Consider the following 14839-nt stretch of genomic DNA (forward strand, 5'->3'; position numbering starts at 1 on the left):
CAGCGAGCAAGCCAGGAGCAAGCTGTTCACATGGCAGGACCTCAGCAAAAGAGGAATCTCCAGAGCCTTTATGAAACATTCCCTTCTCAACACAAAGCCAAACACAAAGAAAAAAAAGCCATATTTGCCAACTCAGAGCTAATGAGAACAACTTGCTTCTACTTCCCAAACTTCATTTATTTAAAGAAAAACGGTAACTCACTAGAACAGTCAGAATTCAATTTCCTGTTTTCTTTCATATCAGTAAAATAATATCCCTTTCAAACTGCATGCCAGACTTGTAGAGTTGTACATAGTTCCTAGCTGTACTGAGTACACAAGGGACTAAAAGCTTTAATCCCTTTATCTCCCAACTTTCCCCAGTCTGTGGTCTGTTTTGGGATCAGCAATAATTGCCTGAACTGCTACGATCGCTTCGTTAATTTTTGTTTGCAGCTCTCGGAGCTCCTCTATATGCAGCAGTCGCAGAATTTGGGCAGCTTCGTTGATAACGGCATCTGGGTGAGTTGCAAAAAGAGAAGCATCAAGCATTTACATCTGACTTGAAGGTCTTGAGAACAGCTTAATCTAAGTTAACACTGTGCAGCTCATTCATGCCTGTAGTTTCCAGACTTGAAACAGGAGTTCCTTTCTCAGGAATTCTCCCTGCTGCTAGAGAGGGACAGGGCGCTCTGCAAAATCTCACTCGGCTTTGTGCAGCCCGTGCAGTAATCCCCAGCCAAGTCGGGTCAGTACGAAGCACTCCAAGTAGTAATTCAGTTGTACGCAGGGCAAAAGTGAAGCCAGACTAGTGGAGCCCGTGCCACCTGATTCTTGCTTACAAAAAACTCTCAGGTCAGGCCAACTAGCAATGCCTCCTGTTAGCTTTAGGTAAATCAGGTAGCTAGAACACAGGGGAGAAGCACAGAGGTCCTCTGCTGGTAGGAGTAAGGTTGTACAAGACAACAGTAACAAGAGGCATTCCTTCTGGGTGCAAATGTGGCTGTCACTGAAGCATTACTCCCAGACAATATAATATATTCCACAGCTAAGATTTGTGCTTTTTTGTTCCAACACAAAATGCTCAGGAGTGCTCATAAATAAGCTGGGAGGGAGCAATTCTTTCCACTACAGGCTTCCAGAAGAATCACGCTTTTTTTTACTGTACACATTATCTACATATTTGACAGTGATCTACTTTGACAACGACAAGCACAGCTATTTAGAAGTAACATTAAGTGAGCTGCTTACCTCCTGTGTCAAAACCAAGAATGTGCTTTTCTAAAGCAACAGGCAAACCCTTTAAAAAGAAAGAACATGTTCAAATGCAATTAGAAATGTCATTTTGCATACCTGGAAAATAAAATCAAGTATTACACCAGATAACTCTGGAGGAGAGGACACAAGTTTGTTTGTTTGTTTGTTTTTTATGGACACACAACAACTTCAGAAAATCATCATGCTTGATTACATGACTGCTCGTGTGTCCTGAAACATCACACACAGAATATTAATAATGAAAAACCTTCATCCTTAACAATATTCCCCTACTTGTCGAGAGAGTCCCACTGAATACACGCTGCCCATAGTCAATCCTTAAAAGGCTAACCAGCTGTACTGCAGGAGAACACCCAACACAGCAACATCCCTAACCAGACACAAACAAAAAGCACGCACAAACTAGGCTTTCTTGGTAACTATTGCATTTAAACAGCTGCCAGATTTCAAAGCATTGTCTGATTTGGAAGCAAGCTGTAATCAAGTGAGTTTCTCAAGCACTGAACTGGCAGCCTCCATCAACGTCCTCCGAAGCATTTTCTCAAGCGCTGAGCTCAGGAATAAATCTAAACGCTTGATTTTCTAAACACTTGCTCTATAAAACAGCGCAAGTAGAAGTTTTATAGCTTTATTAGCGGTTATTTATAAGCATTGCTCTATTTCTTTTACCCTCTTCAGCTGTGGAGAAGTTGTCATGGTGAGTGAGTGTTCAGCGTATTTCAGCACACACAGAAATTGATTTAAACAACGAAAATCTTAGAGGTTGCTTTTACTGACTATATAACTTCTCAGCACTCGCCTTGCACAACAAAAACATCCACGTTCAATACCATTAGTTTCTACAGTGATGGGGCTACAAACCTCCTACACAGTGAGGTTTTCTTTTAAAGGGTTGTATAATCTTAATATAAAGGGGTGTATATATATGTATATATGAAAATATACGTCTATATAAATATATATACATAAATATCTATAAAGGGGTATATAATCTTAAAAACACACCTGCATGAGCACACGCTATCGCTAAAATTTAAACAGCCTGTTGCTAAGAATACTGCTAGTGCCACTTCAGACAGAAGCCAGCAGTATCAGACCACAATACGCTTTAATAGCTCGTTATTTCAGACTACAGAGACCTTGTTGCCACTTCAACCTGTTTCAGAAACACCAGAGCAGCGAAGTACCGACTCAGCCACTTCTTTGCAGCCAAACTCCCCAGGGCTGTCGCAGGCACCTCCAATGCTGAGTGACCACGGTGGCACTAGAAAGCACCCGGTCTTTTCAGACACCCCTTGCTTCCCCTGTCCTGCTCCCCCACCCTGATGTCAGCTCCCTTCTCACGCTGCTGCCTGCTCCCTCTGGTGGAAACTGTCCTTGGCAGAGCAGCGGCCGTGGCCCTTCCCAGCCCCGCGGCGGTCTTGTAGCAGGCACTGGGCTGTCCCGGCACCCACTGCTGCCGCGACCAGAAAAGGAACGCGTTCGTTTGCGCAGTGCACAGGCAGAGAAATGAAGAGCACCTTCACAGCTGTTACCACGCAGAGCAGGTCATTTCACAGCCTCACTTTACCCAGAAGTTTTAAACAAAACTCTTGCACAAAATGCTTGCAAGGGGCCTGACCACGGCAGGCATCTCCTCTGTAACTGGAGCTGTCGACAATAAAACTAGATACCCTGGGAGCAGGAGAAGGGTTTCAAAGAATTTTTCAAAGAATTTCAAAGAAAGGAGAAGATTTCAAAGAAGGGGGAAAATGTACCCCCTTTATTGTGCCTTTAAACCTGTAGCAGGCACAGCCTTCAGGAGCTCCCTTAAAGTGACCCTGAAGGACTGCTTCAATAGCACTTGTTGCACCTGATCCTACCTGGGATACACTCATCAGCTAAGGGAAGCCTAAGGCAGGCTCAGAGCCTGTTGGTACCAATCTGAATCCTGTCCAGACACCGAACTGCAAGCCATTCAAAATATTATTTTTTAAAACCTGTCTTCCTTATCTTTAAAACTGTAGCTTGACAGCCCGAGATAAATCTCATTTTATTTTGTAAACTGCAAGCACAGCAGTGGAAGTTTCCTCAGCACACATATCCCTCAGCGAGGACGCTTCTACATCTATTTTATCTTATCCCCACCATATCTTGACATTGCCAAGAATATACAAAATGTCATGAGATGCATTAAGTCCTCAGCCATGCAGAAGTCAAACAATCATAAACTCTTTCCAGGGTCAAGACTTAATACACAGTGTCACTGGCTGGTATTCTGGCCAGTACCAAGCCAGCCAAAGTCAGGAGCAGAGGTTTATTTTCCCGAGCTCCTATCCCGTGACCCAGCTGTCCCCACTGGTTTAGATATTTTCTCCATCTACCCAGTGTATTACGATACTGATGATCACTACTGGCACAGAAAAAGCTGTTTCCCTGCCTCCAACCCTCTGCCTTTTCACCACCTCACTTGGAAATTAACATTCATCACGAGAACACGCTTCCAGTGACGTTATCACACTCAGTGACACCGGGACATTTCAGCCTGACCATGCTCTGAGGACCTACCAAATACTGCTTTTTACTTGTTATGAAAAAATTCACTGATCCTCAAAGATCTTCTGCCAAACTTGGAAAATCCCGTTTTGATCCCTGCATGTCGGCTTTGCAGCTATGTAAACAACAACAAAGGCTTGCCTTTTATTAGCAGCAGTTAAAGAAACTACAACGAATACGGCGATCCGAGCTGCTTTTGTATTTTCCTGCTCTTTTATATCTTTGGATATAGGAGTCCAAAAGCTCCGATTTACTGTTCCCAAGGCTCCTGGCAATTACTGACTGCACCGTGTTTCTGAGCACCTGCAGTTGCCACTCAGTAAACACCAGAAGCAGCGTTATGATAACAAATAAAAGCACGGGCTCCTCTGAACAGCTGCCAGAAAAGATGAAGGGACTTGCCCTCTTTGACCAGACCCAGTTGCTTTAGCAGGGACATTTCTAAACACAATCTGCAGGGCAAGAGAGGCTCCCTTCCTCGGCTGCACCCGATACCCGACGCCAACAGCTGCTATGCCAAATGCTGAGAGAACTGGGATGTTTAAGAAATGACAATCTGGAAAAACAGTCATTCACAGAGAATCGCTGGCGCGTTGTTCATCTGCCCCACAAACAACGTCTTACAGACGGCTCGTTGTTAAGAAATAATTCTGCAGAGTCTGAGGCTTAATTGTAGACGTTTCCTTCGCCGTCTCTCACTTAGGGGGAAGGGAGAGAGGAGCTGGGTGACCAACATCCCATTCTTCAAACGCGTGAGACTTAAGCGGCAAAACACTCCATACAAGGAATGCTTCACCTGCTCACGCAGCCAACCCTGCTGATTCCGAGGAAAGCTAGGGCATATATTTCTTTGGATACTGTGGTCCTGCTGTGATGAACTGTAACCCTTTAGTGTACACTAGGATGGGAAAACAGCTATTCACACGTGGTATTGTACAGGTCCGTTTTGCACACAACTGAGAAGAGAGCTCTGTATGCTCCCCTTGGGTCTTCCAGGTTCAGAACTGCCAAAGCAAAGCAAGTTTTCAGCACCCAATTAAGCGAAGTGTTTAAACAGCACCCACTTAAACAGAGATGGCAGGCATCGAACAATTAACGCCGGACTCGTGCGCTGTATATACAAACCTCCTTGGACTGATTGGCCTTCGCTATGGCATCCTGCGTCAAGCGCTCTTGAACCAAAATGCGAATCGCCTAGGAAAAAACATTTAAAGGCCAGAGTCATTCATTTACGTCTTGATGCATTTCACAGAAAATCCACGGGAAAAGGAGCCAACATTTTAACGCAGCATAACCACAGCTTTGTGAGAGGCTTTTGGAAAACTCCTTCGGACCTTACACCCCTGCAAACAGCACTACTCCTCGTAAGGAGCAGCTTACACAGGCAGAGTTGGCTGTGGGAAGGTTAACCAAAAGAGATGAGGACACCACACTTTTCATTTCAGCCACCACTGGGCCAGAAACTGCAAAGTACTAGGAACAACCAAGAAAGTTTGCCATTTCTAAACTGAGTTGGTAACAATCCCAAAGCAGCAGCATTTTTATTTTTGAGCTTTTACTGCCTGGATTACACTGTTCCACCTCTAATGCTGCAACAATACAGCTTCTTCAGGAAGGAATTCCCCCTACAGGGATCTTTTAGTAGGTACTGAGCCACCTTTCACATACAGAGAAACCTGGAACGAGGCTACCCAACCAGGCTTTAAAAAGACAAAGACAAGAAAATATTTATTTCTAGACGCAGAAACAAAAAAAAGTCTTATCAATCCTGCTGCTCATCTGTTTTTACTGGCTCCAGAACACAGCACAAAATCACACTGAGCTATTAGTTGTGATACCTACAGCTGTAAATGCCTCCAGAAACAAACAAAGAAATACCAGGCAGGCATTCTTCCACCGAAAAACACTTGGTCTGTCAAACACATTCTGCAGACCTTCCCTGATGAATAGCCGAACGTGACAGAAGCAGTCATGCTGCTTCATGTTTCCCCCCCACGATTTCTCCTGGTTTTGTTCATGATTAGAGTGGAGACGTGATCCTAAGAAGCTGGCAGTGAGCATTTCTAGAAATCTAACTGAGGGAATTGGCCTGGATATAAAAAGTGATTTGATAAGAAGTTTAACTTTAAATTCCAGCAGTGAAAGCAGACCTCACATGGGAGAATCCTGAGTGGCTTTTACATTAGAAAAAGCGTGTAACTGTGTTACATACATGGTTTGTGACCAACTTCTCAAATCGCAAATAATAAAAGGGGGAATCCAAATACCTCTCTGCTTCTGGCCAAGGTTTGGCCAGACGCCTGCGTCAGGCTCGCACCCTTCCGCCTTCCCTACGGAGCCATTCCAGAGCGTCTAAGCCTGAACATGCATCATAATCTCTATGTATGGGCATTGCAACGGGCAACGTGGTGTAGAATTAAAGAGTTTCACTGACACATTTCGTTATCAGCAAGCCTTGAAGGCCAGCACTGCTGTTGTTTGTGCAACAGAAATTGTTATCGCAAGAATCTGTTCTTAAGGCAATTAAAAGGAGGAAAATTCAGGCTTGTGGTTTTGTCCAACTACCTCCGAACAAAAAAAAAAAGTGAGACTAGAAATGCCAAAAGAATGACAAAAATGTAAATACTTTCATGCAGAACACACATTCTGGGTTGTTAGTACCAAACAGGTGGACCCAGATAAAGGTTGCTAGCCTTGAGACACATCTGTAAGAGCAGCTGAAGGAATTCTGCTGGACAAGGGCTGAGCTCACGCTACAGATCCCCAACAGCACCATTCACTGGGTCTCCTCTACCTCGTATCCTTTTTTACTTTATGGTTTTACGGTTTTTTGTTTTTTTCTTCATGGGTTTGGAGAACTGAGACCTCCACCTCTCTTTAAGAATTTGTAAAGGATTCAAGGGCTTTTGGGGGGAGCGAAGGAGGATACCATACTGGAGAGAAGGAGAAAGTAGCCGACAGGATAACTCTAGGTCATCATTTCCTCAGGAACCCAGGCCAATACGATAACGTATTACCTGTTACAGACTTACACCACACGAACTCCAGCAGCCATTCACTGCATCAGTTTCTCCAAGATAAATCTGGCATATTGTAATGAATGGGCATTCTTCTCTGGTTGTTCAGTGAAATAAGCTTACTTTGGTGCCAAACAAAGCTAAGTGTATCTCCATATTATGGCATGATCATGTAGGAACTCTGGATTGCTACCACCTCACTAAATACAGGGCTTGGAGAACACAGCCTCAACCCGAAATTTACAGGTAATGACAGAATTCCAACACTAAGTCACTAATTTTCCCAAAGTCACAAGGAAGATCTTTACACAATTAATTTGCTTACTTACTGCATTTAAGGGCTATAACCAGCTGTTAAGAATAAACTAAACAGACTTTGGTAGTGACAAGGAATAAAGGATTCATAGGACCCAAAAGTCATGAGGAGGCAGCATCTAACTGTGGCTTCTCCCTGTGTTGTTTTAAAGCATCCTTTGCATCCCTTAGCCTCTGTTTTCAAGTTTCTCTTTTCATTTGTAGAATTAGAATGCAATGCTAGTCTTCAAGCGTGTCCATCAATATTTCTGAGGTTTACAGAAACCTCACAAAGCAACCTCTGCTAACCTAGAGCACTTCAAATCCTGAACAACAGTTCTCGGCTAGCATTGCAATTCCAGGAACTCAGCTACAATCAAACTGTTTACCAAGATAATTAACCCTGCATTAATTTCTGCGATTTATACTGCGTGTTCTTATCTACTTGAAAAGGCACAAACTTTCTCTTTGTTCCTAAAGAAGTCATAGTTATCAGTAAATGTGCACCATAAGGTATTACATCCACACTAGCCACTGGGGGGAAAAAAAGGGAAGAAAGGAAACCTGAAAACCATGAAGCTCACCTTAAGCATTACCAAGTAATCATCGTGCCGCTGGATCTGAAGCAGATTAGCCAAAGCCATCACTCCAGCCTTGAAATCAGGATTATTCACTGTGAAAAATAACAATGAAAACAAACGATAGCTTAACTGGCTGCAGAAGACAATTAGCTTCCTGATTCCATGGTATCAGATTGCCCTCAAGTGTGCAGGCCACACAGACACAGCAGCAAGCAACCACTTAGCCACCACAGCAGCAACAGAAGGGAAGCGTTCGGTTTGGTGCAAGGCTGAAGCCTGCACGTGGTTATAAAAGATACAAAGCAATGAAAATGGGCCACTAGGCTTCGTAACCGGGTTGCAGAACCCCATCCAAGCACAAGCAGTATTGCTCCCAATGCAGCGCACGTCACACACGTCCTACTACAAAGGAAACCAGTGTTAAGGTTCTGAAATTAGAGCCTACCGTGCAGATACTCTCTTTTAGCAAGCCTTCTATCTGTGCCTGCTGGCTGGGAGTAGGGCCAGTCCCTAGCTGTCTTTCTGTACAAGGAGTAACGGGGGAAGATTTGGGGGATTTCAGGCTATTTTTAGTGGCTGCTTTCCCACCAGTGCTACTTGTTGCAAACACGCCTAGCCATCAAGAAAGATAGTGGTCACGAGGAAAAGGTAAAAAAAAAAACAACAAAAAAACCCGGCTGCTTCCTCACTGCCTGCTCAGAGCCCTCCCAACTTCTTCACATCTGCTCAAGCCTCTGGGTACCTCATTCTGCTGCGAGATTCTGTGCCCCTGCCCTTCCCCAAGAGGGAAAGGTCTGCACCAGTGCACACCCAGAGACCTGGTATTCGCAGGGAGCAGCTTCTCTGTCCTTTAGTAGGAACGCAGATACAAACAACTGGAAGTAACTTTCAGAACACTGTTCACAGAGAAACAGTCTGGGACAGCATTACAAAGCAGTATATGAACCCTGCATTCCTAAAGCTTTAAACGTGGCTTTAAAGAGTTGTATGTATCACAGTACGGCGACAACTTAAAATCCACAGAACTCGATGCAGGCCACAGAACGCATTTGTGTACGATGCAGCCATCACATCCAACGCTGCCGCACACTTACCGTCCAAGTTAATCAGCGGTTCTGCGTTTTTTGCTGTATTGTCAGTATTTTTAGCAGCATCAGGGGTAGAGTCCTTATACTTGTCAGCTGTTAAAATTGAGAAGCAAACATGATCACTGTTAGGGCTAACTAAAAAGTAACTAGTTAGAAGTTTAGAGCCAAACTCGCTGCGTTTTTGGGGTGCGGTGCACGCCCAGGAGCCTGCTGGCTGATACGCTGCCATTTTGGAGCTCCATGCTAAGCCCCCCACGAAGGCTGCCGTTCTAGCGAGCTGCCCTAACAGCTCCCACCCACCCAAAGCTTACCACGTACTATCCAGAGCAGTATCGGAGCACGCTCCACACTTAAGTCATTACACTCTTCTCGCAGCCTCCCAGAAGGCAGCTGAACGAGCTGCAACTTCCGTCAGTTCACCTAAGACGGGCCCTTTGCCTTTCGCAGCGGTACACGCAGGGATCAAGCACTGCGGGCTCAGGGCGGTTCTGATCAGTGAACCAACCGCTTCCACCGCGGGCTTTGTTTTACAGACCGCAGCATTCAGAGATGCCCCACAGACGGGCTTTTCAAGCACTTGGAGGCGGAACCTCTGCTGTTTCCTCCATCTCCACATAAACCTGAGTCCAAGGCAGCTCACTTTCTCCAGCATGGCAGACTAAGAACCAGCTTTGTGGACTGCAAGGGTTTATACCCCGTCCTTGTCTTGGGCGGAGCCCAGCCCTGCAGCAATTAAAGGTAATGGAAAACAGCACTCTGCCTATTAGAACGTCTGCAGTAATTACATTTGTAATGCACAGCATCGGCCCTGTAAACAAACTGCTGCTGACTGCTGAGGCTCAATTCGACTCTTTCGTACCCTTGTCCCACTTCCCAAGGGTTCAGGATCTGCCCCCTGTGGAACGAGGGTTTAAGAATAACTTATTTAATGCGTGCACTATTAAAGAAAAAGCCCGCAATAGGTTTTGGAGTAAGTTCTCATAAAGGCAACACCACGGGGAGAAGGGGATAAATATATACCGCGGGTTTGGCTACATCCAGAAACTGAGCAGCACATGTGAGCATGGTGCTGTGCTGTCCCACAGGAGCTGAGCTGAAGGGAAACAGTTCACAGCTGAATATGCTGCCGAATCAAGCACGTGAAACTGCATTTTCTTTAAAAAAAAGAAAGCAACGTACACTTTTGACATTGTCTTAATTTGACAAATACTCCATGACATTGAATAGCCAACCAGGTTTCCCCACCAACGTGAAATACTGGAGGAGTCCATCATACCGTTATCTCCATACTCGAGCCTAACTGCTAAGCCAAGGAGCCAGTCCACCGTTTCTTGCCGTTCCTGTACTTTGAAGGGGCAGTTTACATCTTTCATATACTGTGGAGCAGAAAGAGGAGAAAAGGAACAGGTGTTATTGACTGGAAGGAAACACTCGTACGAATTAGCGAGGAGCACAGAACTGCTTTGTGAACAGTCCCTACAGTTAGAAGATAATTAACAAGAAGCATCATTACAAAACATCCTGCTGCAGCATCTGATCCGCCTGAGGCATGTGAGAGCTCCTCACTCCACAGCTTGCTCCAGTCTGCCATTTAACAACGGAACCTGCTTTTTTTGTGGGTAACTGATGCCATTTACCATCAGACCGACAACCGGGGAATCCAAAGACACTCCTTTGCTCTCCGTTCTCTTTACGCAGGGAGCAGAGGCGAGGGGGAGAAGGACAGAGAACCTAGTACAGCAAAACTTCCCATCTAAAGCAGGAAGGAGGAAGGATGCCACCCAAAGCTCTCACAAGACCGGTATCGAGGTACAACAACGCCCTTAAACCACCTGCACCAAAACCAGAGGATTCTGAGGGGGCAGCACAAGTACTTTTTCCCTTGAGGGAAAATTGCGCGCAATAGGGGAGGACAAAGCGAGGCTGGGACGCACACGAGCTGGTGAGCTCTGCTGGCAGGCGCGCAGAGAAGGGCAGTCTGGCCCCACCAGGAAAGATTACGTGGAGCGGTGCGACACAGGGCTGTAGCTAAGTATCACCGACACCACAACCGTCGCAGCAGCCAGTAACTGTGGTATCACGCCCGCCGAAAGCTCAGAGCACTACCCTGGCATCAGCTTTGGCACTGTGCTTTAGGCTTCCAGCAGCAAAGCACGAGCACTGCAGCTCCAAACCTTCTGGGCAGCGAACAAGGGTAACGGTTCCAGGAAAAACAAGTGAGATGAACGGGCAGCGAGCATCAGGAGCAGCATTTTCAGCTCCTCCTGGGGCCGTTGTGAGAGAAAGGAAGCGGGCACGAACACAGAACCAGCCTACGGTGACTCAAGAGTGCTCACGAGCACGCAGATCGCTCGCAGAACCATGGCTGCTTGCCACGCTTCGCACCAGCAGCGGAAAATCATCTAACAGGAGGTGCGGAGTTGAGCTGCAGCAGCTTTACTTCAGCCTCTCGCAAAGCCCGTATCAGCCTAACCCAATTTCATTTTGGTACAGAAAAACCGTAACGCAGAAAAAGCTGTTTGTTTGTGGCCAATTTCAACAGCTAAATCAATCCGGGCAAGAAAGACTAGGACAGAAGCTACTGCAAAAACATGGCAGTGCGAAAATTACGCACAAAAAGTTCTAGCATCTTAACTCCTACAGCTTGGCTTCAGTTAGACATTTAAATTGCCAGAAATTGAAAAGTTCAGACACAGGACAAGTGTTCAGTCGTTTACATTCAGCCGCTGCAGAAGCCGTGAATTGTCACTGACATACGACACGCTTACAGCTGAAGTTCGTGCTTGAAACACCAGAATACCTTTTCAAATGATTTGGGCCAGTCGTCGCTGTGTATGTTCCTTAAATTCCCTCGGTCTTCAATCTTGTAGTGCCTGATTTTCTGGTCTTCAAGCCAGACGATGAAATTCCTGAATTCTGTTTCATCTGCAGGGAGGAATAAACAGAGCAAAAGTCAACCAACACCTGAAGGACAAAAACAAGCCCCCCAATTCTGATCCGACTCATACAAACCCCGGTGCCCCTGGGCACTTCCATTTTTTACCACGAAGAAAGATATACCTAACACTAAAATCACGTGTTCCACGATAACCTCTGACCAAAACTCAACGGCGTGAGCTTTTTTCACTTCTCAAGTCGCTTTGAATGGGCTACGGCGGACGGACTACACTAAAAGGCATCAGCTAAAACACTGTTTTCATTAGGAAGACAATTCGAATTGTTACTAAGCAAAGAAGGAAAAGTGAAACAATGCCGCTGAGAAACTCAGGTCCTAACTCTGCTGCCCGGGCAAACCCGTCCCACGCCGCAACAAACCCCGGCCTGCACCAAAGAACAACGCGCACACATCCCATGACTGCGCGGGGGCATTTTCTTCCTTCCTTCTCTGCTGACTCAACTTTTCCGGGCTGTTGACCCAACATTTCATCCCTCGGAGCTGGAGCTCCACAACACAGAGGCTACGCTCCGAAGATGCTGGTACCAGCCAAAGCAATTTCTTTGCACCTGTGCGTCGCAGCTCTCGAGCACCACCAGCATCTCAGAAACCAGCTGATATCTGGGCGCCGGATGAGTTTTAATATCCTGAGTTAATGAGGTTAATAACTGCAGCTCAGACTGGGGTAAGCACGCTGGTTTTCCCATCAGGGATGAAGACTGTATCAGGGACTATTTCTACCTGTCAAGGGTGTCTTCTGCATGATCGAGGTGTCCTGCTGCCACTGAAGGTGGTGTAAGAAACACAAGGTCACAACATACGTGAATTAAAGCTTTCAACAACAGCTTTTACAGCCTCTACACATACGTGAATTCCAGCTTTCAGTGCCTTTTACAACTCCTACACGTCCTACTGCCACTGAAGGTGGTGTACAAAATACCTGGTCACAACATACGGGAATTACAGCTTCCAGTAACAACTTTTACAGCTTCTGCACTGCCAAAACAAACCCTTGAGGAAAAAAAAAAAAATACCAACTACAAAGAGCTACGGGTGCACGATAACAGAAGATGACAGCAGATGTGCCTGGAAAGAGAGACGAGCCCCGAAGCCAAGCCGTTAAGCAGCCGACCCCCAGCTCCCGGCAGCGCACCCTGGCTCTCTGTAACATTTGTTACAGCGCCCTTTTAAGCAAAAAAAAAAAAAACAAAAACCGAATATACGGCAAAAGCAGCGCGCCGCGTCCGGAACGAGCCGCCTGCCGGGCCTCGAGCGGGCTGCCGGGGCTGCGGGGCAGCCTCCGGGCCCCGAGCTCCGCACCGCCGCCGGGACGGGCCCGTGAGGAGACCGTGAGGGGGCCCCGAGAGCTGCCTGGGCCGGGCCGGGCCGCCCTGAGGCCTGCGGGCACGGAGCCCCGTCAGGCCGGGAGCCCCGTGAGGGGGAGCGGAGCCCCGTGAGGGGGAGCGGAGCCCCGTGAGGGGGAGCGGAGCCCCCCGAGGGCTCCCGTGGCCCCTCACCCCTGCAGCTGAAGCCGCCCGGGTTGTGGTAGTCGAGCGCCGAGAGCTTGCGGCGGAACATGGCGCCGCCCTGCCCCTGCCGCCCGGCCGCACCGGAAGGACCGCCCTCCCCGCCCCGCTGGCTCTCCCGCACGGACGGCTGCCATTGGTCCGTGTGGGGTGAAGGGCAGGAGGTGCTGCCAATCGGGGAGCGGGGAGGGAGGGGAGGTGGGCCTCGGATGGGTTCATGGGTATGGGGGAGGGAAGGGGAGGGGCTTTTCCGCGATGGGTGTGGTTTGATGGGGGCGTGGCCAGCGTAGGGGCGTGGTTGGCTTGGGGGCGTGGCCTGTGTTGGGGGCGTGGCCTGCGCGGGGCGCGGTGAGGGGTTTGCTGCGGTGCGAGGGGAAGGGAGGGAAAGGAAAGTGGGGGGGGGAGGAAAATAGGGGAAAGGGAAAGGGAAAGAAAGGGAAAGGGAAAAAGAAAGGGGAAAAGAAAGGGGAAAAGAAAAAGAAAGGGGAAAAGAAAGGGGAAAAGAAAGGGGAAAAGAAAAAAAAGAAAAAGAAAAAGAAAGAAAGGGAAAAAGGAAGGGGAAAAGGAAGGGGAAAAGGAAGGGGAAAAGGAAGGGGAAAAGGAAGGGGAAAAGAAAAAGAAGAAAAAAAGAAAAAGAAAAAGAAAAAGAAAAAGAAAAAGAAAAAGAAAAAGAAAAAGAAAAAGAAAAAGAAAAGAGGGAGGGGAGGGGAGGAAAGAGAAGGGAGGGGAGGGGAGGGGAGGAAAGAGAAGGGAAGGGAAAAGGGAAGGGAAAAGGGAAGGGAAATGAAGAAAAAGAAAGAAGAAAAGGGAAAAGAAAAGGGAAAAATGGGAGAAAGGAAAGGAAAAGGAAAAGGAAAAGGAAAAGGAAAAAAAGAAAAAATGGAAAAGGGAAAAAAAGAAAAAAGGGAAAAGAAAAAAGTAGGGCGTGGAGAAGACGGGACAAGGACCGTTGCGAAGGGCCCCGCAGAGCTGCCCGCACCCACCTGCCCGGCCCTGCGGGGCTGCGGGTGCTGCCCCAACGCCCCCGGCACCCGTGGGCACCAGCCCTGCCCGTGCCCGCCCGCTCTCCCCCACCCACCGAACTAACGAAGGCAATTAGCGGTGCGCAGGGCCGTGACACCCGCCGAGCAGTGACGGGCCGCCGTGCAAAGCCTCGGGGCCGCCAGCCCCCGGCAGCGGGGCCACCCGAGGGAAACAGCCCCGAAAAGGCGGCCGGCAAATTGCTGCCCTTCAAACCCTACAAAAACAGGGTGCAAATTCAGCGGGTGGGTCAGTGGCCGGGGGGGGGGGCACTGCGGAAGGGAGGTGGGTGCAAGGGGGCGATGCTTCGCCTTGCTTTGCTGTGCTTTACCCCCCCCCCCGCTCTGCTCTTGTGTCCCCCCCCGCCTCCCACCGCACCAGGACCCGGAGCAGGATCCATCCCGCAGCCCCCCCTTTACCCGATCCCACACAACACCGGCACCAGAGGCTTGAAACAAATCCCGAGTTTTATTTCCACCGAGCACACAGACCACGAGGGATGGGGATGCGATACACCACGACGCCGGCCTCCCCGCGCCGCCTTTCCACTACTGCCCACGGCCGGACCCCCCCCCCCCAAACCCCC

At 48.0% G+C, this 14839-nt stretch overlaps 1 protein-coding gene across 1 annotated transcript; it reads right to left on the reverse strand.

The window, feature by feature from the left end:
• Positions 1–156: 156 nt before the first annotated feature.
• Positions 157–13352, reverse strand: RTRAF (RNA transcription, translation and transport factor). Its single transcript, XM_035551157.2, has 8 exons — positions 13225–13352; positions 11573–11697; positions 10049–10148; positions 8779–8865; positions 7688–7776; positions 4918–4986; positions 1231–1279; positions 157–497 (listed from the first exon to the last, which is right to left on the reverse strand). The coding sequence occupies exons 1-8, from the start codon at positions 13283–13285 to the stop codon at positions 343–345; spliced, it is 735 nt and encodes a 244-aa protein (XP_035407050.1). The 5' UTR covers positions 13286–13352; the 3' UTR covers positions 157–342.
• Positions 13353–14839: the final 1487 nt, after the last annotated feature.

The sequence above is a fragment of the Cygnus atratus genome, chromosome 5, assembly GCF_013377495.2.
Source record: "Cygnus atratus isolate AKBS03 ecotype Queensland, Australia chromosome 5, CAtr_DNAZoo_HiC_assembly, whole genome shotgun sequence".
In the NCBI taxonomy this organism is placed as follows: Eukaryota; Metazoa; Chordata; class Aves; order Anseriformes; family Anatidae; genus Cygnus; species Cygnus atratus.